Genomic DNA, 25,680 nt, shown 5'->3' on the forward strand with positions numbered 1-25,680 from the left:
GCATGCTCCCTCATGCCCAGCTCCGACTGAGATTTTCTTTTTTTTTTTGATTTGTTATAGCACGACTTATATATTTCAAATGGACAAGAAATTAGTATCATTTACAGTACCTTAAGATAAATTGCCTTCAAATGGGAGCTTCCTTTCCAGTATTTTGAGGTCTACAAGACGCATCTATAAAATTTACTAGGGTGGAGAATGAAGACTGCTTAAATCGAATGGGGGGAGGGCTGGTGGCATTGCTTTTGATTAATTGCTGTAACACTGTCCTTCCGGAAGCTGGGGGAGTTTCATATTCTCTTTAGACATCATTAAGCCCCGCAGCTCTTGCAGAACAACTTTGATGCTATATGAATTCTGCCACTTTGCTAGCACTGATATGGCTCTTGGGTCCACCACTCCATTAGAACTATTAACTCCATTCGTATTAATTTTTGTTACAAATCTTACAAAGGGGGGTGCTTCTGGGTATTTAGGTCCACATTCTATTTTAAGGCTGTATATTCGGTTTTCATAAATTGTCCGAGCCCATGGTCGCTGCCATCTTGCGTCGCTGTCCCGACTGAGATTTTCAAAGCTGCTATCACAGAAGTAATTATGGGTGGGAGCTTAGAGACGTGGGAAGGACTAAGTGGGCACAGAGGCTTTATGACCCTGCTGTGGCTCTGGGTTGGTTGGTCACAGAAAGCCTCTCTTCTGTCTTGTCATAAGTTAGGAACTTTAGTTTCTTCTCCTGAAGGTTTGGATGTATCACCAACCATGGGAGGAACTGGGCTAAACGCTTCAAACAGGTGACCATTCAGTGAGGCCTGCGCTTCCCATGACCATGACAATGGATTAAGTGACTCAGACCCTCTTCCCACTTGGGACAACCAAAATGCTGAGTGGAAAAAAGTTTTTTATTAAATATTAAAAATATCAACTCTGGGCTGGGGTTGTGTGTGGCTCAGTGGTAGCGTGCTCACCTAGCATGCGTGAGGCACTGGGTTTGATCCTCAACACCACATAAATGTAAAATAAAGAGATTCTGCAACCTGTACACTCAGAAAATGGGAAATTATATCCCATCTGATTCAAATGAATGATATATCAAAGTCATTTTACTGTCATGTATAACTAATTAAAACAAATTAAAATAAATAAACAAATAAATAAAAATAAAGATACTGTGTCTACCTAAAACTAAAAAATAAATATTAAAAAAAAAAAAATAGATCAACTCTCCCAGCAAGCCAGAGACCCTGGGTTTAATCTCCAAGAGAAAAAGAGAAACCAGCCAACCCGGTTTCCGCCTTCAAGGTGTTTATTCTGAAGAAAGTTGGGAAATTAGCTTTATTGTCCCCCACTCCCCATACTGGGGACTGAACCCAGGGCCATTCTTCCACTAAGCTACATCCCCAGCCCTGTTTTGGGGGGGGAGGGGTGAAGGGAAGGGTGAAGGAATGGGAGACCAGGCAGAGATACCCAGGAGAGTCTGTCAGAGCTGACAAATAAAGAGAGAGGCCAAAAGGCTTGGGTGCCGGGACTTCTATGGGGCAGGCTCAGGAATCAGAGCCGAGCGGGTCCTGATGAGGACAGTTAGGGGTTGGGGCTTGGTATGAGGGAATGGTGAGCCTTTCTCAGAAAGGCCCTTCCTTGGGTGGGAAAGTGAAATTTTTTCCTTAAAATGACTGCTGTCACTGAAGATGGCCCTCCAGATGCTAAGCAAGGACCTTATGTTGAGGGTACTGGGGATTGAACTCAGGGGCACTGGACCACTGAGCCACGTCCCCGCCCTATTTTGTATTTTATTTAGAGACAGGGTCTCACTGAGTTGCTTAGCACCCTTGCTAAATTGTTGAGGCTGGTTTTGAACTGGTGACCCTTATGCTTCAGTCCTCTGAGACACTGGGATTACAGGCATGTGCCACCGCGCCCAGCCCATCCCCAGCCCTTTTAATCTCTATTTATTTATTTTTAATTTGGAGATAGGCTCTTTCTGAGTTGCTAAGGCTGACCTTGAACTGGTGGCCCTCCTGCCTCAGTCTCCCTAGTCACTAGGATTACAGGTATGGCCACCTATACCCTGACGGATTTTTCCTTTAGATAGGCCTATAAAGCTCAAAGTTCATGGAACCACAGTTGTTAAATTTGGATTTAGGTCATCCTAGTCTATTGCAGAAGCATATAAAAATCTATCCTCCCAGGCCTCAAATTTTTCCAGCAAGTAATTATTAAAATACAATATCCAGCCAGGTGTGGTGGCTCATGCCTATAATCCCAGCAGCTTGGAAGGCTGAGACAAGGGGATTGTGAACTCAAAGCCAGCCTCAGCAAAAAAACGAGGTGTTAAGCAACTGAGTGAGACCCAAACTCTAAATAAAATACAAAATAGAGCTGGGGATGTGGCTCAGTGGTCAAATGCCCCTGAGTTCAATCCCTGGTATTCCCCCCAAAAATACAATTTCCAACACATAGCAAAAATAATAATAATAATAATAATAATAATAATAAAATAAAAAAAAAATAAACACATACACACACACACACACACACACACAAAAAAAAAAAAAAAAAAAAAACTAGGCATACAAGTGAATATGACCCCATGACTGAAAACCAACAGAAACAATGACAATGAAACGGGGCCCAAAAAACTTGGGATAAAATTGTCAGATAGGCACTAAAACTTTACAGTGTCTGATCTCCACTGTATCTGGACAGCAAGCACCGCTATTATCTCTACTTACAGATAATGAAACCAGAGCTCAGAAAGCCAGAGTGATTGCCTAAGATCCCACAGTAATAAGTTGCTTGATTCCACACAGGTCTATGGCCTCTTACTGTATAAGGGGCCCTTAGAAATGGAAAACTAACAAGAAAGGTAAGAGTGAAGCATCGGTATCCTCTCTGGCCCCACCTGCAGAAGTTCCAGAAGCCTAAGTTGGATTCTGCTGCAGCCTCCCACCCCGCCACCAAGAGCCACAGCATTTCAGCAATGGGAGTGGGTGAGCAGAGATGCCTGGGACTATGTAGGGGCCCATCCAGCCACCCACCCCCATGTGTTGGAGACATGCTCACGAAGGTGATGACCAGGCCTAAAGAGCACAAAAAGGGACGAAATCCTCTGATGGCAGTAGTGGCTGTCTAGGTGACAATAGGGAAATATCTATTCAAATGAAAAACCTTCTCACCTTGCACCCAGCAACCCCACTTCCCTGGGATTCACCCCACGGATCCTTCACAAGTGCAGAGATCAGGTGCAGGGACACTCACTGTGCTATCACCTAAGGTGTGAAAACCGGAAACCACCGAGGTATCCATCACAGGCCAGCTGAATAGTCAAGTTAGAGCCTCGTTATTATGAAGCCTTTACAAGAAATGAGGTGGGGGCTGGAGCTCAGTGGCAAAGCACGTGCTTAGCACGCATGAGTCCTGGGTTCAAGCCAAAACACTAGAATAAAGGAACGAAGGAACACACGAATGAATGAAAGAAACAAGGCTATTTGTACGAGTTGACTCTTATTTTTTTATTTTGTAGTGTCTGGGATGGAATCCCAGCCTCATGCCTGCTAGGCAAGTGCTCTACCACTGAGCTACATCTCCAGCCCACGTATTGGCGTTATTTAAATGTCCAAAACATAGTACTATAGTATTAACTGGGTGCAGTGGCACATGCCTGCAATCCCAGGGGTTTGGAAGCCTGAGGCAAGAGAATCACGAGTTCAAAGCCAGCCTCGGCATCTTAGCAAGATCCTGTCTCTAAAGAAAATACAGAAAAGGGCTGAGGAGGGCTGGGTTGTAGGGCTGTGGCTCAGTGGCAGAGCACTTGCCTAGAATGTGTGAGGCACTGGGTTCGATTCTTAGCACCACATATAAATAAATAAAATAAAGGTCCATTGAGACCTAAAAAATATTTTAAAAAGAAAGAAAGAAAGAAAAGGGCTGGGGATGTGGCTCAGTGATTAAGTGCCCCAGGGTTCGATCCTCAGTATCAAATACAACAACAAAATATAATATTAACTGAAAAAGGCAATTTGGAAACATATTTTCTACCATTTTGTTTAAAATATTTTCCATATACACATATACATAGATATGTGTGTGTGATTCATAAAAAAATTCTCAACAAACTGGAAAAGGACATATCGTATTTATGTACTGTTTGAAAAATTTACAGTGAAAATGATTGCTTTTACAAGCAGAACAAAAAGTACATGTGTGTATTTATATTTATCTCTTAATTTGAAGGACTTAAAGCCACATGTACACACTGAAGAGGAGCAGGTGCCACTCACGAGGCAGGGACACTCCCAAGGCCTGTAGCCCCAATTCTGCCCACACCCGGACATGCTCTGCCTTTAGCAAGACAAGCCATGGACCTGGAAGCGACTGGACATCGTAGGGCTCATGTGTCAATGTGTCTAGCTGCCAACATGGATCTTCTGGAGCCCCAGCAGGGCCCAGTCTGGAACGCCTGAGTTCTGCCTGTGGGTGAGACTAAGGGAGCGCCAGAAGCTTGGACCCCGCCTGGGATGAGGGGCCCGTGTAGCACTGGGAGGGATTCTCTGCGATTGCTTCATAAATCTGTCTTGGCCATGCCACAGGGCAGGGGGCAGGGAAAGGTTGAAACAGAGGCTCTGATTTGGATACTAGTGGAGAAGTCAGTGTTCTGTGTGCCCCAGGCCCATCTCTCTTAGGCTGGGATCAGGTTGCTTCCCAGGCCAGGGCCCCAAACATGCATTGAAGGGATGCTATTGGATTCCAAGGACATGACTCCTGACCCTCACTCCCCAAATATGTCATGGCACATGTTGAAAGTGAACTTGGGGGCCCAATTTTAATGCACAAAATGTGACAGTCTGCAAAATGTGACACATTGGAGGTTCTGAGGCACCTTCTCATTCTGCTTTCCAAATCAGAGCTGATAGCTGAAATTTGAAATTTTTGGGCTGGGAGGCCTTTGACCTCTATGCTCTGAAGTCATTGGTTAATGAGAACAAGCTGTTTCGGCCAGCAAAGTGTTTTTTTATTTTTTATTTTTTTTTTTGTGTGTGTGTGTGTGTAGTGCTGGGATGGAACCCAGGACCTCGCACAGGGTAGGCAAGCCCTCTACCACCGCACTGCACCCCCCAGCTCTACAGAGTAGTTTGTAAGGGTCTAGGCTAATTAAGCATGGGGTCTTGGTGGTCCCTTCAAGACCTGCACAGCTTCTGCTTCTTGCTCCATATCTTCAATCTTTCTTTCCAGACAAACCAAAGGGAGAAAAAAAAAAAAGTCTCACTGCTCCTGGGACGAAGGGTGAGCCAGTTTCGAGATGGTGGCCCATGTTTTGTCAAGACTGAGTTCATGCTTGACCTCCAGGATGGTAGCACTCTGCCTGGCCCTCCAACCACATGCCCAGACCACAGGCCTCTCTGATCAGCCACTTGAGTCTCTGTCCCTCTGCCCAGCTGCAGTCCTGGCTGTGAAGGACTTCTCCCAGCACGAGCTCCAATCTTAATTTCTCTAGCTGAATCTGTCTGCACAGAAAACCCCAGAGCCCTCAGCCCTGCCAATTTGCTTCCCTCCAACACTGGTCTCTTGGGCATTATATATTTAACATACCGCTTCAGAACCATGGCTTGCACTTTCCATGTTGGTTTCTCCCCCTTGAACTTTCCATTGCCAAGCCCAGTCACCCCCGGAACAGAGCCTTCCCTTCTTCTTGGGAACACAGAGCCATGGAGGCCTTAGTCCTGCGAACCCAAGTCTGCAGCAATCCCTCAGCTAGATTCCTTGGTGAGAAAGGCCTGAAAGTTGGGTGGCTTCTGCCAAGCAGGGACAGTCATAGCCTGGTCACAGATCAGACTATGGGAGCTCCAAAGCAATAGAAAAAGCCAAGCCACATTCAGTTGAGCCACCAAGGTGGTGGCATCAGGGCCAGTAACCATGGCAACCTTGGGCTGCCCAGCTCAGCTCTATTTGTGGATCTCAAGACTGCTTACCCAGCGCCTGGTATGAGCGGACTAGGCCTGTGGCACAAGACTCCTTTCAGCATGCAGCACCGCCATCCTCCTGCCCCTCCCTGGCAAAGGACTTCCTGAGAGGGCCCTGCAGGTCCCTCCCTGGCAAAAGTCTTCTTGAGGGGGGCCCTGCAGGTCACGTGGGCCTCTCCTGCGGCAGAGATTGTCACTGTCTCCTTCTCTCGCCCGCCCAGCCTAGGAAGGGAGACTTATGAGCAGAACTCATGCTGCAGCTTCACCAGCAGACCCGTGTTCAGGTCTTGCTTTTTTCCCCTTCGTGCCGGGAATTAAACCTAGGGGCACTTAACCACTGAGCCACATCCCCACCCCCTCCCCAACCCTTTTTAAAAGTCTTTTTGAGACAGGGTCTCACTGAGTTGCTGAGGCTGGCTTTGAACTCATGATCCTCCTGCCTTAGGCTCCTGAGCTGCTGGGATTACAGGTATGCCCTGGCCCCCCCCCCGCCCCGCCCATGCTGGGCTGCGGCTTGTTCTCTCCAGCGCTTTCCAAGGCAGCCCAGAAGGGATGTGGCTCCCTTAACTTACAAAGGGGCCCACAAAGGAAGACTAAGATGAACCCCAGCAACACTGACAGAAAGTGAGCACAGGAACCTGCTGGGTGGCGGAGAGTCTCCTGCTTTGGCACCCTAACTCATTAAATTCCTTCCATTTTTTGCCACAGTACCTTATAGGCACTTAACTACCTGGAATAAAATGGCTTATTTACATAATAAAATCACACAGTTACATTCGTGTTCTCAAAAATCTTTAATGACAGAGTTCATGTACAAATAGACGATTTGGGTGGAAACCATCTGTAACAGGGCACAATTTCATAAGCGCACACAGACGTGACACAGCAGCCTCTTGGGATCCAGGGTGCTACCTATGAGAAGGGGTTCCACACCATCCTCCACAGGTGTAAATGGAGGCAAGATGGGCAAGCAGTGTCCGTATCCTTCAACACAACTGTGAGGGACATAATTCGGGGTCTGCTGTCTAGCTCATAACCTAGTCAGGCCACACACCAGGAGTTCGGACCATCTTTTGCATGCCAGAGACTGGGCTAGCCCCTATACCAGGACCTCACCTACTCCTCTCCCAGGAGCCCAGATGGAAACTACCCCAACCTCAAAGGAAGACTTGGTCACTCAACCCCCTCAAATGGCACACTGCTCAGAGGCCTGGTATAGTGGCACATGCCTGTAATCCTGCAGCTTGGGAGGCTGAGACAGGAGGATCACGAGTTCAAAGCCAGCCTCAGCAATAGCAAGCTGCTACGCAACTCAGTGGTTAAGTGACCCCAAGTTCAATCCCCAGTACCCGCCCCCCCCAAAAGGTACACTGCTCGGAAGGGGTGGGGCTGGGATCCCAACCTACCATCAAAACATGCTGCCTTAGTCACTATATCGCCATGTAAACAAAAGGATAAACTAACCCCATCAGATGACTTTTTAAACCTCACCACCAGAGGCTGGGATGGTAGGTCTGTGGCACAGCATTTGCCTGGCAAGCACAAGGCCTGGGTGTGGTTCAGCACCGCCCCCCAAACCAGCATCTGGTACAACAAAAGGGACCCCATATCCCTCAGTCTTCACGCCATTTAGCAGGCAGAAACTGAGTGTCCCCTGGGTTAAGTAACTGCCCATCAGAGGGGTCCAAGTGGAGGAGGCAGGATCCCTGAGTCTGCCTGGCCTGCTCCAGCACGCCACCTCTGGCCAGGTACACACATAGCCAACCCCCAGGCACTCCTAAGGCCAGTCACACTGCCTTCTCCAGTGGCTTTTTAAAAAGTATTTAAGATGGCTGCAGGGGACACACTGATAAACTGATTCACAGGAAGTCTGACCTTAGAACAAATGGAAACAACTTGGACCATCTTTATTTATGAAGTAAGTCCTAGATTTTGAGAATCTTCTCAATTATTTTCACGTCTTTTTCCCATGGATAGATTTTTGTAAAAGAACTGATTTTAAAACCATAAAACTGACATTTAACCAAAGGTTTTTACTTCCCAAGTCATATTCATCTATAAGCATGTTCTACTGTGGAAATCATACTTAAGAAAATGGCCAAGGGCCTGGCAAAGATGCCTCCCCCAGAGAGCCCCTTGTTGCTGAACCTCAGGCCTGCCCAATCAGAGGACCAAGTCCAATCTGACCCTTTCTGAGCACCCTGAAGGCCACTGACAATGAGATCACAGGAGGATGTCACTATTGTGGTCTAAGCTGACTAAAGAGCCACCTCCAGAACCTCCAAATCCCTAGAGGCGTGCCTGGGTCCCCTCAACGGCACCCCTCCCAGCCCCACCGCAGGCTGGCAGCGCCCCCTAGTGCTGACTTGGTTTCTTTATGGATGGGACTGACATTTCAAGGTCCACAATTAAAGGCTAAAAGCAAAGTTCCCTCTCCCAGACTTGCTGACAGTGGCAAACTGTCTTGAATTCTTTGCACTGACAACCCAGAAAGACACAACACAGCTGCCTTCAGATTAAGGTGAAGGCTAAGAAGGGAGCCCTTCATGGGTCTGAGTATCCTGCCCCGAGGCGTCCTGTGCTCATCTGTGAGCCCTGCTACAGGCCTGCAGGTTGCCAGGGGCCACAAAGGCGCTGACCACAGGACAAACACTGGTAAGTGAGCTGGTGTCCCGCCTCTTGGACTGGGAGCTGGAACTCCTCACTGGTCCCCATGGCAGTCTGAAATGCTTCTTAGCACCCACCCCAGGGCAACAGGTGCAGGAACAAGCTGGTCCCATTTCTCAGAGGATGGGGACTACCACCTCCAGGGAGAAGGGAATGTGATGACAGCTGCCCCAAAGGCAGGGTCGGAGTTGCTCCTAGGCAAGGTTTAGGTGCAACTGTCCCAGGTTGTGACTCGGTCTCTTCACAAGAGCTGTTGGCCAAGGTTGGAGCTCTGCCCCGCAGCCCTCTCTTTGACCTTCAAGGAGGTGAGGTGTCAGTGGAAGCAGATTTAGGTTTAAAGAGTCATCAGGAACTTTTTCAAATTTGAGGACAATTTGAGTGACACCTCAGATTAAAAGGGCTCTTGATGCCAAATCTTTATCTATTAAAGCAACAGACCAAATACAGTCTTCTTTCTAACTTATGATCCATGTGGCTGGGAGAAGTCTGATGGCGTTGACAGAGCGGAGGCTCCCTGCCTGCACCTGCCCACTGAGGCCACAGGCACTCCCAACCTCAGGCTAGAGGTCCTGCCCATCAGTTTCCGACCTTCTTGGCATGCAGGCTTGCCCCCAATTTCTCTATTTTTATCCTGATATTCCAATAACCAGATCCTAGAAGAATTTTTTGAGGAACTGACCCAATTCTTCCTATTTTAATAGTATACAAACTTTTCCCCACTGCTTGCTTGATTTGTTTTTTGTGGCACTGGGCACTGAACACAGGAGTGCTCTACTGCTGAGCTACAGGCCCCAGCCCTCCTTATTTATTTTTTTAATACTTTTTAGGTGTTGATAGACCTTTATTTATATGTGGTGCTGAGAATTGAACCAGGGCCTCACACATGCTAGGCAAACGTTCTATCACTGAGCCACAACTCCAGCCCCCGCTTCTTATTTTTTATTCTGAGACAGGGTGTCCCCTAACTTGCTGAGGCCGGCCTTGAGCTTGCAAACCTCCTGCCTCAGCCTCCTGAGTTGTTGGGGTTACAGGGGTGTGATACCATGACTGGCTCATTGCCTTAAATTCCTTTAGAAAACACCAGACTGCAAGTATGATTAACCATACAAACATCAGGGCCATGTTCTAGGCCACGTACTGTTGAGAGAGAAATTTGCAGCTTTTCAATATACAACCCTCACGAGTTCCACAGGAAACCTGTACGTAAGGTCATCATCATTAGCCACAAAACCCACCAGGTCTGCTGGTATCAGGCTCCACACCAAGCTTCCTGGTACAAACTTCTCTTCCCTTGTTGAAATTTGTTTACTTTTTCTGATAGAATCTGGGTCTTCGATTCAGTTTCCCTTCCTGTGTCTCATCAAATTCTCTTGCTCCAATTTTCCCTGATGCTCCAGGAAGTTTAAAATTATAATCTGTTGTGACGTAGGGAATCGTCCCTTCAGGTCCTCGCTGAAATGGAAACACAAAGAGAACACATGGAAACCTGTTCAGCCTGGGCCTCGAGAGTATGCTCTCCGCACCTGGGAGCCAATGTGAGGGGAAGAGGGGTCTCAGCCTGGTGCCGCAGGCACTGCTCCCTCCCTCAGGGGCCTCACTACTCTCACTGATTTGTGGTACTGGGAACTGAACCCGGGGTACTTTGCCACTGAGCTGCATCATTTTTATTTTGAGTCACAGTATTACTAAGTTGTCCAGGCTGGCCTTGGTACTTGCGATCCTCTTGCCTCAGCCTCCTGAGTGGCTGGGATTACAGATATGCACCACTATGCCTCTGGCTTCAAAAGGCCTCTTGAAGCCACAGGCCTACCTACAAGTGTGCAAGTGCCTCCTTTCTGTTTGATTTGGCTCCCCAAATACACCAAGCCCCAGAAGAGGAGGTGGGTATGCTGTGCATTTGCATCCCCAAGCAGGTGAGAGCAAAGGAACACCCCAGCTCTATTGCCCCTTTGCTCCTATGTTAACTGTGGGCTGCATAGATGCTGGGTGCCTCTGAAGACTGTTCACAAGAGGGACAGTCCTGTAGAGGCCACCACTGCGCTTCCCAGGACCCCTTCCTGTGGTAATGGCTCCACCCCGGGGCTTCTGACCACACGCGCCATGGCTGGCATCCCTGGGACTCCCAGGATACCATGACACTCTAATTGGCTCCACTCCCTAGAGAGCTGCCTCAAGTCAGCTGCTCACCCTCTGCCATGGCCCAATCAGGCTCCCTGAAGGGCTGCCCCAGGGTGGGGCAGGGAGGAGTTACCTGGCTCTTGAAGATGCACTGTGGAATAGAAATGACCCCCACCAGGAGACAGTTCACAGTTCTCAATTCTTCTGGGGGCACGGGGGTCAGGATGTGGTACAGCCGCTTCTCCATGTCAATGCCTCTACAGATCCCTTTAAGACAGTTCACAACACTAAAATCAGACTTTCCAGAGACATCAAAGCTCCCTGCCACTAAAAATTGCAGAATGGGGCCAGGCACAGAGGCATATGCCTGTCATCCCAGCTACTCTGGAGACTGAGATAGGAGGACAGCAAGTCTGAGGCCAGCCTGGGCAACTTAGTGAGACCTTGTCTCAGTTTAAAAAAATAAAAGGGTGGGGCTGGGATGTGGCTCAAGTGGTAACGCGCTCACTTGTCATGTACAGGGCACTGGGTTCGATCCTCAGCACCACATAAAATAAAATAAAAACATTGAGTCCGCCGAAAACTGAAAAATAAATATTAAAAAATTCTCTCTAAAAAAAAAAATAAAAGGGTGGGGGCAGTACTGCAGGTATTGCTCAGTGGTAGAGCACTTGCCTAGCATGTTTGAGGCTCTGGGTTCAATTACCAATACCAGGAAAAAAACAAAACAAAACTGTAGAACGGCCTTGAAAACAAGTTTCAGTTTTAAGTGTATTAAGGTTTGAGAATATAAAGTGCAACTCAAAAACTCTGCACCTTTCCCTATTCAGCTGTTAGGAACCAAAATGAGCTACTGCAAAAGCCATGGACTATTGTAACCAAGCTGAGAGAAGCACCCTGGAGATGAGATAGGACTCTACCTTTCCCCATCACTGCTTTCTTCCCTGTACTTGGTACCAAACTGCATGATTTCTGTGGAAATGCTTTTGAGAAGTAATGCTGGACAGACCTGAAATGTACATTTAATTATTTAAGGACTTTGATAATTGTGGGTTACTTAGCCTTCCAAAACTCCATGCTGACATCATCGACCTCTGAGCTGGAGAATTCCATGAGGTGAAGATGGAGAAGGGGCAGTGGCATCACCTCTGCATTCAGGTCACCTGACTTTGGGGAGGGCTTGAAGAGAGGAACTAGGAGACTCCAGCTAAGCTTTCCCAGTAGCCCCTGTGGAAATGCAGTGCCTGGCTACCATTGGGAAAAGATGGGCAAGAACCACACATATTTTGAAAATAGAAACCGTAAGAACCGCCAATGGACTGGAGGTGCCGGATGCGGTGAGGGGAGCCCAGGTAGGGCAAGGGGTCTGACTAACACCAGAGCCTCAGTCTGGACAGAAGACCCCCATGGGGAGGTGTCTACTTGCAAAGGGGTTTGGAAGGCAGACTAGTCATGGTGGAAGTGTAGTATGGGAGCAGTCAGTCCAAAGATGGAGAAGTCCCAGCAGTAGATGGGATGGCCTTGGGAAAGGTGTCCAGGGAGAGGGCCAGGTCAAGGCCAGTGGGAATTCTAGACACAGAGGAGCTGCGAGGAGAAGGAAAAAAAATGCAATGTTTTTTCAGACCTCTTTAGCTGAGAGATAGCTACAATGTCAAGACCAATCATCTATGGCTGAAGTAGGTCCTTTATAGCAAGGTTAGGGACAAGCTTTACTCTGAACTCACCAAACCCCAAACAGTCACAGATGGGAGTCTGTGCCAGCAGGATGGGCCCCCTTGTGTAGCCTCTGACATCATCCAGGATCTTGCAAAGGCCAACCCAGCTGGCATTCACAGCATACAGTATGTGAGTGGGGGCGACATCAGCATGAGTAATCCGGAGGGCAACTGCATTGAAAGGGACCTGGAAAATAAATGTGAACCCTTCTATTAATTTTTATTTCAAAAAACTATTTTTAATTTTCACAAGCTGACTTGCCATCTACATCTGCCAAACTGCCCACCAAAATAACAAATGAAGCACTAGCCAGCACTTGGCCATGGCTGCACGCTTTAATAAAGACCCTAACATACACACAGTGCTTGTGCACCAGCACACCTGCTAGAAATCTAAACTGAATCCCCAGCACTTTCCTATCTACAGATACAAATAAATTCAAACTTGAAGATGTCCTAAATCAGTTAAAGCAGAGGGAGACTTCCAGCCAAGTATAAGTAAGATCTATCCACTGAGTGTTCTGATGTAAGAAAGTGAGAAGCAATCCCGAGACAGGCTCCATACGCTTCCCAACCTAAACACAGTAGATGAAGTGGGATGGACTACATTCCTAGAGCACAAAGTAAATGAAAAACATGCAACTTTCTAGGTAATTTCAAATTTTAAAGTAGAGAAGTTATTTTCTTACATGTATTATTTAGACTTAAAAAGTAAACCTGTTATCCTAGCTCTTTGGGAGGCTAAGGCAGGAGGACTGCAAGTTCCAGGCCAGCCTCAGCAACCTAGGGAGACCCTGTCTCAAAATAAAAAATAAAAAAGGCTGGGGATGTGGCTCAGTGGTAAAGTGCCCCCGGGCTCAATCCCTAGTACCCGCACCCCCCAAAAGAAAAGTAAATATAAAACAAAAAAGTGATAAAACTATTGGCAGGTAAGTTTCAAGTTCAGTTACAGAGTCATCTCCAAGCAAATAGATGACCCCATGATCAGAAACCCCATCAAACCACCTGCCTGTCTAGCGGAGAAGACTTGGAAGCCCACCCAGGTCTGCCAACACTGCCTGTGTGACCTTAGGCAGGGCCTCCACCTGGCTGTGTGCAGCTTTTGGAGCTATTAAGTGGGGACACTAAGGGCATCTTCCTCTCAGGCTACCATGTAACCACAGTCATTCCATGTGAGGGGCCCTGTAAAGGACCTGGCACAGAGTAGCTGTTCCAAAGCAGACAGACCACTCAGCAGAGTGGACTCTGGGCTCTCCAGGCATGTTTGGGCTTGAGGCCCACCTAAACTTGTACTGGGCTACTGTGGGCAAGCTAACTCAAAGTCCCTTGGTCTCACAATCTGTAAAATGGGGACAGGAACGGGAGTTAACACAGGCTTAAAACAAAGCAGAGCACAGAGCATTCCTTTAAGAAATGCTGCCTACAAGCCTTCTGTGATATCTGACACTGCCCACACACAGTCACACACAGCTGACGAATGCAAGTGTTGGAACTGACACTGGATTAGGAACAACAGAAGAACACCAGTAACAGGCATGGAGCTGTGAACGCCCAGCACCAAGCTGGCTGCCAGGGGTAAAATGCCAGCTTTGCTAACTTTCTGCTGGGTCCCCTAGCCTCTATACACCTTAGTCTCTCCACCTGTAAAATAGAGATGATTATAGAACCTACATCACAGGTGGTTCTGAGGATTAAATGAGCCAAGAGTTAAGGGGTTAACTTAAATGAGTCAAGAGTTAAGGGTGCACAGCATGTAGGAAGTCACGAGAAAAATGAAACAGACAATTTCTCCCACGTGTCCCAAATACCTGATAGGGCGTCAGGCCATGTAAAGGACTGAGTGGTTTTGGCACTGGGGGCAGCAGCTGGCTAAGATAACCTAACACTGCCAGTTCTCGAAAAATTCTGTTATGTGACTCCCTGCAAAGGTAAATGAGAAGGATGTAAGTAACTTCTTCCATATCCACTGTCCATGCAGAGACTCAAGTGTGGTCACCACCTAGGTGGCTTTTACACAACACACTGAGCTGTGCTCTTCCAAGACATGCCCTCCCTAGGGCTGGGGTGTTGCTCAGTGGTACAGCAATTGCCCAGCACAAATGAGACCTGGGGTTCAAGCCCAGCACCACACCCACAAAGACACCCCCACCTTTACATCCTCAGTCTTGCCTTGATACAGCCCTGCTAGAAAACATAAGCTTCAAGATTCTCCTTAAGCTAAAGCTACTGGCAAAGAGCTGGAGGACATCTCTGGATGTTTCCATTGAGAAAATAAGGATTCTCCTCAGTAACTGCATAACTATGATAGATTTGAAAATATTTTGCTTTTGTAATGCTGAAGATAGAACCCCACAGGCTCATGCACACTAGGTAAACACTCAACCACTAAGCCATACCCTCAGGCCAGATATGAAGTTTTTGTGGCCTTATCCTTCTAAGGAAGTGAAAACAAAATGCCTCATTCAATCGAAGGAAACAGCTCTTCAGCCAGATGGTTTACTTACCTATTCCTTGAAGATTTTCTGGGTGAAAATTCTGAATAAACACATATAAGTTTATGTCCAGTAAAAAGAACTGAACTCTCTTTATCTTCGTCAGCAAATTCCAAATTATCTGCAAATTCTGGAAGTTCATAGCCACGGTTCCTAACTTTGGACTTGCTTTTTGTATACAAGCCATCCATGTCATCCACATAATCCGGAGTGAGGTTGGCCATCTGTTTACTCCGGGCAGACCTGAGCTGAATGACGTGGGTGGGAGACAGCAACCGGATCAGGTCAATGAGCAGCAGAAGCCCTTCGTCTGTGAGGAAGGAGATGATGTGAGCACAGCTGGGGATTAGAGGGGAGCCTCATTCCAACCAGAAACAGAGACAGTCACCCTCAGGCAAAGAGACCATCAGGGTTTAACAGCTCAGCTTGCTGCTGAGCACAATGGTGTATGCCTGCAACCCCAGCGATCTGGGAGGCTGAGACAGGAGGAAGGGAAGTTCAAGGCCAGCCTTTAGTGAGATGCCATCTCAAACTAAAAAGGGGAGGGGCTCACTGGTAAAGGGCCCCTGAGTTCTATCCTAGTACCCCCCCCCCAAAAAAAACACCAGAAAACAAAAAGATGGATAACTGGATATTTTTTTTATCTAGAATATATAAGGAGCTCAAGCAAATAAAAAGAAAAATCCCCACGTAATCTGATTACAAATAAGCAATAGTAGGGCTGGGGATGCAGCTTTAGAGTGGCTGCCGAGCATGTGTGAGGCCTTGGGTCCAATCCCAGTACAGCCAAAACAAACTAAAAATGGGCAAAAGGGCTAGGGGTGTAGCTCAGTGGTACAGCAGCTGCTTAGCATGAGTCTAGGGTCTAGTCCAACTACTGCAAAAAACAAAAACAAAACAACAACAAAACAAACTAGGCATGATGGCACACGCCTCTAATCCCAGTGGCTCAGGAGGCTTAGACAGGAGGATTGCAAGTTCAAATCAAGCTTCAGCAAAAGTGAGGTGCTAAGGAACTCAGGGAGATCCTGTCTCTAAATAAATACAAAACAGAGCTGGAGATGTGGCTCAGTGGCCAAGTACCCCTGAGTTCAATCCCTGGTACTAGCCCCGAAAATAAACAAAAAAATAACTAGACACTCCTCAAATGATATCCAAAAGTCCAACAGGTGTAGATGGAAGAATGCATAACATTACCAGTTGTCAGGGAAACGCAAACCAAAACCACAGTGAGACATCTCCTCTGACAGAACAGCTATTATCCAAACAACAAAAAAGGCAGGCAAGGTGGCACACACCTGTAATACCAGCTATTCAGCTACTTGGAAGGCTGAGGCAGGAAGATCTCAAGTTCAAGGCCAGCCTGGGCTACTTAGTGAGTCCCTGTCTCAAAATAAAAAATAATAAAAAGGGTTGGGGATGCAGCTCAGTGGTAGAGCATGTCTGTGTTCAATCCCCAAACAAAAACAAAAACCTGACAAAAATGCTGGTAAAGATATAGAAAAAAGGGAACCCTGACACACAGTTGGTGGGAATGCAAATTATAACAGCAGGGGCTGGGGATACGGCTCAGCTGGTGGAGTGCTGGCCTTGCATGCACAAGACCCTGGGTTCAACCCCCAGCACCACACACAAAAAAAATATGGCAATTCCTCAAAAAATAAGAGCGGCACGCCTGTAATCCCAGTGGCTCAGGATGCTGAGGCAGAAGGATCACAAGGTCAAAGACAGCCTCAGCAACTTAGTGAGACCCTGTCTCAAAATAAAAAAATAAAAAGATTGGGTATGCGGCTTAGTGGTTGAGGGCCTCTGGGTTCAATCCCCAATACTAAAAAGAAAAAAAGTTGACAGTGGAAAGGTGGTGACAAGAGGCTGAGGAGAAGAGGGAGGAAGGGACAAGGAAGGGCTGGTCAACAGGCATGTTCCCTCCATAGAACAAATGAATTCTGACATTCTATTGCACAGCAGGGTGACTACTAATAAGGACAACGTACAATGCATGTATTTCAAAAAAGCTAGAAGAAAAGCTATTAAAATGTTTTCAGCACAAAGAAACGCTGAGGTCTGAGGAGGCAGCTAGGCCACCCTGGCCTGCACGTGCACAGCATGTGCTCATCGAGCACCCATGGCACCCACACCCATGTGCTGCTCAGGCTGGTCACGCTCCCCGTGCCACTCATTACCTGCCACCCAGCCCATAGTGTTGATGATGAGCGGGCACTCTCTCTTATAAGAGCTGAACACATATTTTATTATCTCAATATAATTCTCGTAGTTGTTCTCACAAGAAGGTTTCCCATAATATACCATCTTCTGTGGTGTCCTCTGGTGGGTGAACGGTGGTCCTGGAAGATGAAGAGCAGAGTAACAGGCCAGGCTAGGGATGCCACTGGAGAGCAACCATCCAAAGCACACAACAGGAACAGCTGTGGTTCCATTTTTGGAAGAGTAAACTTTCATCTGAACCTGAAGACAGGCTCACTTTTACCATACAGTTACCAATGATGCCCTCCGTGGCCATTCCTTCACCTACCTGCTGAACATCTGCTGCCTTGGCTCTCCCCACTGGGATGCCCTGTGGGCAAAGAGAAGCCTTCCCTATGCCCAGGGATCCCCTCCTGAGAGGGTGAGGATGGACCTCCAGCAATGCTCCTGGATACACAGCTGACTGACTGCTCTGCTCATAGTCCCCAACTTTCACAAAAGCCCTGAGGTGAGCAGTGGCAAGATCCCCACTTTTAGATGAGGAAACAGGAAGGGATGAAGAGACTGAAATCAGAGAGCCGGCGATGCCAAGCTGGGCGAGAACTCGGGTTGTGGCTTTGTGGTGGAGTGCTTGCCTAGCATGAACGAGGTGCTGGGTTTGATCCTCAGCACCACATAAAAATAAATAAATAAAATAAAAGTATGGTGTCTATCTACAACTAAAAAAATATATTAAAAAAAAAAGAATAAAGCTGACTCATACTTCTTGTCTACACAGCTCTGGGAGTCGTAGCTCGGATCATCAGGCACCCAACAGGAAAGGAGGAAGTGAGGCTGTCTCTACTTACAGCTGACTAGCTGACTTGACCTTATACACAGCCATGATCTTACATGTAGAAAACCCACAAGATTCCATCAGAAAATAAATCCAATAATGTTGTGGGACACAGAATCAACATTAAAAAAAAAAAAAGTTATAGTAATTAAAGCAGTGTAGCACTTGAAACAAGAACAGACATACAGACCAACAGAATAGAACTTATAAGCCTGAAATATACAGTCAGATGATCTTAGAGACTGTTCAGTGGGGGAAATCTATAGACATACAAGAAACAACCAACCTGGACCTGTTCCTTATACTACGCAAATACGAGTTCTAAGCATAACAAAGATTTTAGACTTGAGAGTCAGAATGAAAACATTCTTAGAAAACAAAAGCTTCATGAACACTAGATTTGGCAACTTCTAAATGCCATAGAAATAAAGAACCCAATTAAAAATATGCAATATTCAGCTGCCTGTAATATTCAGGGGCACAGGAGGATCATGAGTTCGGAGCCAGCTTCAGCAACTCAGCAAGGCCCTGAAGAACTCAGTGAGACCGTCTCCAAATAAATAAAATACAAAAAAGGACTGGGGATGTGGCTAAGTGGTTAGAAGTGCCCCTGGGTTCAAGCATTGGTTTAAAAAAAAAAAAGCTGTATTCTAGGACTTCAATAGACATGTACTCAAAGATATACAAATGGTCAGGAACAGTGGCACAAACCTCTCACCCCAGTAACTCTGGAGGCTGAGGCAAGAGGAATGCAAGCTCGAGGAGAGCCTCAGCAACTTAGTGAGGCTCTGTTTCAAAATAAAAAGGGCTGAGGCCAGGTGCAGTGGCGCATACTTGTAACCCCAGTGGCTTGGGAGGCTGAGGCAGGAGGATCATAAGTTCAAAGCCAGTATTAACAATCCCTCAGCACCTCAGTGAGACCCTACCCCTCTCTCCCTCCCTCCCTCCACCCCCCCCCATATATATTTTTTTTAAGGGGCTGGGGTTGTGGCTCAGTGGTAGAGTACTCGCCTAGCACAGGTAAGGCACTGGGTTTGATCCTCAGCACCACATAAAAATAAATAAATAAAAATAAAGGCATTGTGTCCAACTACAACTTAAAAAGGGGGGGCGGGGACTGGGGATGTGGCTCGGTGCTAAAGTGCCTCTAGGTTCAATCCCTGGTAATCCACCTCCCCCAAAATGATATGCAATTGGCTAATAAACACAAGGTTAAATGCCTCATGTTCCTAGTGGCACTCTCCACAACAGCCAAAGCATGGAAACAACCCAAGTGTCCACCAATGGCTGCATGGAAAAACAAGTAGAAAAACACGTGGAATGGAGTAATATTCAGTTGTAAAAAAGGAATTGAATTTTGATACACACTCCAACATGGAAGGACCCTGCAAACACAATGCTGAGCAAAACGAGCCAGACGACAGTAGGACAGGCACTGCATGGCTCCACTCATACAGGGTCTGCAACAGGAGAATTCATAGACAGGAAGTAGAGGGAACCTATCAGAAACTAGGGGACAAAGGAGGAGGGGATTTCTGTTCAATGAGTACAGCATTTCACACTAAAATAATTAAAAGTTTGATACACAGAGGGTCACAAAACATTGTATATGGACTTTATGCCTCTGAATTATACATACAAATGGCTAAAATGATGAACACATTTGTATATTTTATTAAAATAAAGCAACAAGGAATTCCATACTGGATTCTGAACCAGGTAACTGGTGAATTCTGACTGAAACCTGCACTGCACCACTGTGCATTTCTTGGTTTGGAGAGTTGTAGAAGGTCCCATAAAACATTAATATCAGGACAGGTGTGCTTTTAATTTACACAAAGCAAAATAAGGAGCAATTCCACTTCCCAAACAGAAATACTCCCTAGTGGGTGTGTGGAGGCTGGAGGTGTGGCTATGCAGAGACCTGGGTTTAGTGGACTGCGCTCACTTTCTCTAGTCTATACTGTCAGACTGAGTTTTGGGCAGGTATCATTATTTTTTAATTTTATGAAATCAAGACAATGAAGAATTACATAATACATACCCAGAACTGGTTCCGTAATATTAAGCAAAGAGATGCAACCTGGAGGAGTGAATTCGGTCTGGCCCAGGTCACATTCCAGATAGTCAACGCAGGAAATACTGAAAATGTTTAAAAAGGAAAAGAAAGAAAATCTCAACTAGTTTTACTCTGTGGAAAGGAGAAATCAGATAGTCACAGTTCCACATGACACAGTCATAATGCACGCCATGCAGCAATTTCAGGCAGAATGCTCCAAGAGACAACCACCAAGCGCAGGCCTGCCGACAGTGACCTTGCACAGCAGACATGCAACTTGGCCTCTTCACCATTCCATCTTCAAAACTACTCATCCCCACTCTGACTCTCGGCATCTGCACCTCAGCTCCACAAACATCCAGAGACCAAGTGCCCGCCCTCGCCAGTCACCCACAGGCCCTAGGGCAGTCCGAGCCCAGCCTGCAGCCTCAAGGTCACTGCATTCCCAGTGCATCACTGTCAGCAAGCAGCTCTGCACAGCCTTGTACAAATCTCCATAGAGAAGGCAGGACGAGGTTCTGACATACTGTTCCAATCAAAAATCCTGCCTAGGGCTGGGGATGTGGCTCAAGCAGTAGCGCGCTCGCCTGGCATGCTTGCCTGGCATGCTTGCCTGGCATGCATGCGGCGCTGGGTTCAATCCTCAGCACCATATACAAATAAAATAAAGATGTTGTGTCCGCTGAAAACTAAACAATAAATATTAAAAAAAAATTCTCTCTTTAAAAAAAAAAAATCCTGCCTAAACTCTAGCAATGCACCAAGAGAATAAAGGCACTCTTACCTATTTAACAACTGGTTAATCAGGTATCTGTTAAATGTTGACTTTCCAACGTCCTGGGCGCCACAGACCAGAACAATAGGGCAGCCATCTGCTTCTTCTGGAGGTGAAACACACAGGGCTGGAATTAGTGGTCTTCTTCAGTCCTTTAATCACAAGCAGGAGTCCTCTGAAGCTTCAGTGGACAACGCCCAAATTTACCAAAACATACTCACCAGAAGAAACGCTGACCAACTCCTCCAGGGCTGACAGGGCACTCACACTTAAATTAAGTGATTTTTTCTTTTTCTCTTTTCTGATGCCAACAGACTTCAAGGCAAAATATTCAGCATTAATCTGGAAAGTTGAAATCTGAAATATAACAATTTAAACTTTAAGAAACAGTGAAAACTATGTACCTTTTTCATTATTTCTAAATTTAGAAACCCTAACACAGTTGTAAAATATGGAAGGTAAATTTGGTCCCTCCCTTTCTCTCACCACCCCAAATCCAACCCACCGGCAAGCCCATCAACCCCTCCTAAAGCCGTCCGTGGTCGGCACCATGGCCCCACAGCACACGCTAACTCCAGAACTGCCAGGATCTCTGCAGAAGGCTCCTTAGAATACAAAAAGGACTGGAAACCTAAAAATGATCGTCATAGGAAAAATTCAACCCCGGCCCATAGCCGTGAAACACGCTGGTGATAATATCAGTGGATGGGGAGGCTGAGGCAGGAGGACCATGAGTTCAAAGCCAGCCTCGGCAATTTAGCAAGGTCCTATCTCTACATAAAATATAAAAAGGGCTGGATGTATGCTCAGTGGTTATATACCCCTGGGTTCAACCTGGGTATGGGAGAAATAAAAAAGAGCATAAGGAACAAAACAACAGTGGACATTAAGTCCTGGGTGGGGAGCTGTAAGTAAGTGAAAAACCAGTGCCCAATCCTAGTTATTCAGAACAGTCACTCCCCAGTGGCAGAGGCTTGGACACACCTCTTCCTGAGGCTCCACCAAGCTGCTGGATTCTACAGTGCATTAAAGCTCAATCACGAAAGGCCGCACTGCCCACTCCATGCAAACCTCCCACACCCTGTCTGCTCCCCACCCAGTGACTACCCTCGTCCCATGTCCACTGTGGGAGAAGACATTTGTCAATGGCCTTCTGACTGCCCCTGGCCCTTCCTGGACACCTATTCCAAATGGACCGTTCCTCCTCAGGCCAAGAGCCTGGTAGCCAGACCCTCCCAGTGGGGGGGGGGGGGGGGTCCTGATAGTTCTGGCTACTCTCTCACCCTCCCCATCATCCCCACCTGCTGTGCAAGCATGGAGTTTTAAATTTTCATCTTTTTTGTTGTTTTTTGTGGTATTGGTGATTGAATCCAAGAGTCCTCTACCTCTGAGCTTCATCTTTACCCCTTTTCTTAATTAAATGAGATCAGGCCTTGCTAAATTGATCAAGATGGCCTTGAACTAGTGACTCTCTTGCCTCAGCAACCCTAATTTAAATTCCATCTCACCAAGAACAAAACTTTCCTGATCATACTTACCCTGCTTCACTCTCCCCCTTCTCTTTACAGTAAAGTCCTTTGAATCCCCTCTGCTGTCCAGTCCTAAATTTACAGTCCAACCTCTTCCCTCAATTCTGGCTCACATACTCCACTGCCCAGTTGGCATTTCCAGTTAGACGCCTCACAGGTGTCTCCAACCAGCATGCCCTGGCTGGTCACCACAGTGCCTGCCTCAGTCAGAAGCAACTCTACGTATCCAGATGCTGAGGCTAACAAGCCTGGTTCTACTCCATGATTCTTTTCTGTTTTGTTTTCAGTGCTAGAGATCAAACTCAGGCTCTCACGCATATCAAGGACATGCTTGACCAATGAGGTACACTCCAGCCTCTGTGATTCTTCCTTACAACTCATATCCAGTCTGTCCACTAATCCTATGGGCTCTGATGTAGTTCAGTGGTATATCATAAGCCTAGCACATGAGAGGATTTGGGTTCAACCTCAGTACAGAAAAAAAAAAAAAAAAATTCACAAATTAAACTCACTTCTGGCTCATGGGAGACATTTATAGTAATGGAACTTAACTTCAGAAGATTAATAACACAGCCAACAAAAATTTAGAGATGAGAAGGAGAGATGGATGTGTAAATGATTTAAGTCATTCTTGCATTGTTTAGAGAAAGTAACCATTAACCAACTACAACTTGAAATGATGGCCTCTGCTGGATGATGAAACTGAGGAAGGGAGGAGAGACATTTCTCATGATAACCCTTTCTATACCGACAACTTTCTAACTATTGGCACACATGACATTCTGTAGGATCTACCACACTAACAGGATAGATCTTCCAAGAGAGCATCCTCCATAGTCATTTGATATGACAACTTCAGTGCAAATAATTAACAAAACTCTGGATGAACTGGTTATACCTCTTGCGTGAAAATGTAAGATAAACCTGGATAGCTGGTTAGGAAGTTTACAGTGGAGTTTTTCACACGTTCTAGCATCACAATGGAACACAAAGGAGAAAAATTCTTCATTGCCCAACATCTGTCCTCTGTAAAGAGAAAAGCAGACCACTGTAGAAGTAGCAATTCATCTAAATTCTCTGCTCCAGCATCTCTTCAAACTGTAAACTTTTTGAGAGTTGGAATTATGGCTTCAGGCCTTGGCAATTATGATCATTTGAAAAATCGTGAAAAATAACAAAGTTAAATCTTCTAACTCCTAGGACCCTTGGGAGGGATTTAAAAAAGTATTTAGCACAATATGTACACCACGGTAAGCAGTAAAAATCGTTAACTTTAAGATAGTAGGCCCTCAGTAAATTACCCAGTTCTTTTCATTACCCAAGTTAAGATGAGATCTGAGCAAAATCCGGGCTTCCTTTCTCATCTCCTTCTCTCTCTTCTCAGACATGGAGTAATTAACTGCATTAATGGTCAGGTACGCATGGGTATAGGTAGAGAAGATATCTTGGGCAGGCTGGCCTTGGCTGATGAGGAAACCAAACACCTCCACCTGGCCATAGAGGCAAGTCAAACGGCAGATCCCGCTAAAAGTAAAAGTCTAATGGGGGAAGGGAAAAAATGCGGAAATGATTACAGACCCTGTTACTAATGATAGAGAAATTCTAAAATCTTAACTTGCCATTTACATATCAAAAGGCGGCTGATGTTTTACACAACAGAACACACAGTACAAGGTGCCCCCACATGCCATATTATTATCATTACTATTATTCGCAGTTGTAGATGGACAGAATGCCTTCATTTCCTTGCTTTGGTGGGATGCTGCGCCCCCGCCCCCGGTCTTAACCTCAGGTCACGCTCCCCGGCGGCTCCAGAGAAAGCCTGGGAATTCCACAACGCGAAGCAGAGGGCCCGCGCGGCGCTCAGCCTTGCACCCGCTCCATGCACCCATGCACCCTCCTCACCAGGCCACCGCCTGCCAAGCCTTTCTCGTTCCCGCCGGTGCCGGGTCTGAGTGGACCGGCAGCTCCGCCCGCTCTCCTGCCCGATACCGGGAGGTCACCTGCTCCTCGGTGCGGAAGCACGTGCAGCAGAGGACGGTGACCGCTCAGAAGCGGGTGGGAGGCCAAACGCGATCCAGCACGACCCACCGGCACCCGCGGGCGCCCGGCCGCAGGGCCACCGGAGGGAGGCGCCACCCACCTGCTCCGCGGGCAGCAGCATCAACGCGCGGCCCGGGCCCAGCTGCCGCACGGACCAGGAGGGGAGGTTCTGGGGGCCTTTCGTGGAGGCAGCCGGTTCCGGCTCGGGGCCGGGCTCGGGGCCGGGCTCGGGGCCGGGCTCGGGCTCGGGGTCCGCGGCCTTGGGCCTCCGCGGCGCCGCCGCGCGCGAGCACTGGCCGGAGTCCTCGAGCCAGTCCGCGCCCGCCGCGTGGGCCTGCAGCAGGCGTCGTCGCAGGCGCCGCCGGCCGCTCCAGCGCAGGGTCCAGAGCCGGCGGCGGGGCCGGCGGCTGAGGATGAGCTGGGGCCGGGCCTTGCGGACCCGCAGCCACGTAGAGCGGCTAGGGCCGCGCCGCAACTGCACCACCGAGTCAGCCATGCTGTCCGTTCTGTGCCCGCCGCGCGAGAATCTCGCGAGATCCCGTCGCTCCCTCCGTGGCCCTAGGGGCGGCCTGCTGGAGCGGCTTCGGGGGTGGCTGGCGCCCTCTGCCGACGACCTCCGGCAGAACATGAGGTGCCCCAAGGCCTCCGCAGAGGCTATTGCTGGCCTGGGGGCCTCTGAGGTCCCACAGTGGGCCCCATTTACATTATGCAAAAGTTCAACCCGGGCCGGCTGGAGAGAGAAAGCCAGAAACCACCAGGTCTCCTCCGGAAATCCACCTGGGATTTATTTTTCCTTTAGAAAAAGCTCCAAGATTGGCATTTTAAACAAAGTCAGCCTTTTTGCATACCTTTTGTTTGCATGTATTTGTCTTTGGGCTGAAGGGACCAACCCTGGATAACAAGGCTGAACTATAATGATTTGGTCAGTGTCAGAAAATTGGGAACTGAGAATGGGCATGTCAATTCAAAGCCATATCCCAGTTGACTGAGGCACAGGTAAAGGATTCTAAAGCCTGCTGCCTGTCAGCTCAGTGGTGCACACCGGTACTTCCAGTTTTTGGCGAGGCTAAGGCAGGAGAATCACTTGAGCCCAGGAGTCACAGCCCAGCCTAGACAACACAGCAAGACCCTGTTTCCAACCAAGCATGGTGGAGTACTCCTGTAATCCTAGGGGCCCCGGAGACTGAGGATCACGAGTTCAAAGCCAGCCTCAGCAACTTAGCGAGGCCCTAAGCAACTTAACTATACCTTGTCTCAGAAGAAAAAAAAATTAAAGAGCTGGGGA

General features: G+C 47.4%; 1 protein-coding gene and 1 pseudogene across 2 annotated transcripts; both read right to left on the reverse strand.

The window, feature by feature from the left end:
* Nucleotides 1-234: 234 nt before the first annotated feature.
* Nucleotides 235-5,600, reverse strand: LOC114102176 (ubiquitin-conjugating enzyme E2 variant 1 pseudogene; annotated as a pseudogene).
* Nucleotides 5,601-6,732: 1,132 nt separating this feature from the next.
* Nucleotides 6,733-24,902, reverse strand: Nol9 (nucleolar protein 9). Of its 2 annotated transcripts, none has more exons than XM_027947593.2 (12): nucleotides 24,496-24,902; nucleotides 23,671-23,890; nucleotides 23,251-23,378; nucleotides 21,045-21,180; nucleotides 20,833-20,929; nucleotides 20,034-20,131; nucleotides 17,133-17,294; nucleotides 14,962-15,259; nucleotides 14,266-14,377; nucleotides 12,467-12,644; nucleotides 10,876-11,009; nucleotides 6,733-10,076 (listed from the first exon to the last, which is right to left on the reverse strand). In XM_027947593.2, exons 1-12 carry the CDS (start codon nucleotides 24,889-24,891, stop codon nucleotides 9,930-9,932), a joined length of 2,106 nt encoding a protein of 701 aa, XP_027803394.2. In that variant the 5' UTR covers nucleotides 24,892-24,902; the 3' UTR covers nucleotides 6,733-9,929. The 2 variants fall into 2 exon arrangements, 1 of the variants encoding a protein (XP_027803394.2); XR_011708725.1 differs by lacking the exon at nucleotides 6,733-10,076 and adding an exon at nucleotides 11,663-12,326 and having other exon boundaries at nucleotides 10,929-11,009.
* Between the last annotated feature and the right edge of the window lie 778 nt (nucleotides 24,903-25,680).

The sequence above is a fragment of the Marmota flaviventris genome, chromosome 10 (assembly GCF_047511675.1).
Source record: "Marmota flaviventris isolate mMarFla1 chromosome 10, mMarFla1.hap1, whole genome shotgun sequence".
Classification (NCBI taxonomy): domain Eukaryota; kingdom Metazoa; phylum Chordata; class Mammalia; order Rodentia; family Sciuridae; genus Marmota; species Marmota flaviventris.

Excerpts from the sequence above, each read along its gene's own strand:
- Nol9 (XM_027947593.2), bottom strand. The coding sequence starts at position 24,891 with ATGGCTGACTCGGTGGTGCAGTTGCGGCGCGGCCCTAGCCGCTCTACG. Across the intron at positions 17,295-20,033 it reads TATTACGGAACCAGTTCTGG|GACCACCGTTCACCCACCAG; the intron begins GTATGTATTATG and ends TTCATCTTCCAG. Across the intron at positions 15,260-17,132 it reads CACTATGGGCTGGGTGGCAG|ACGAAGGGCTTCTGCTGCTC; the intron begins GTAATGAGTGGC and ends CCTTCCTCACAG.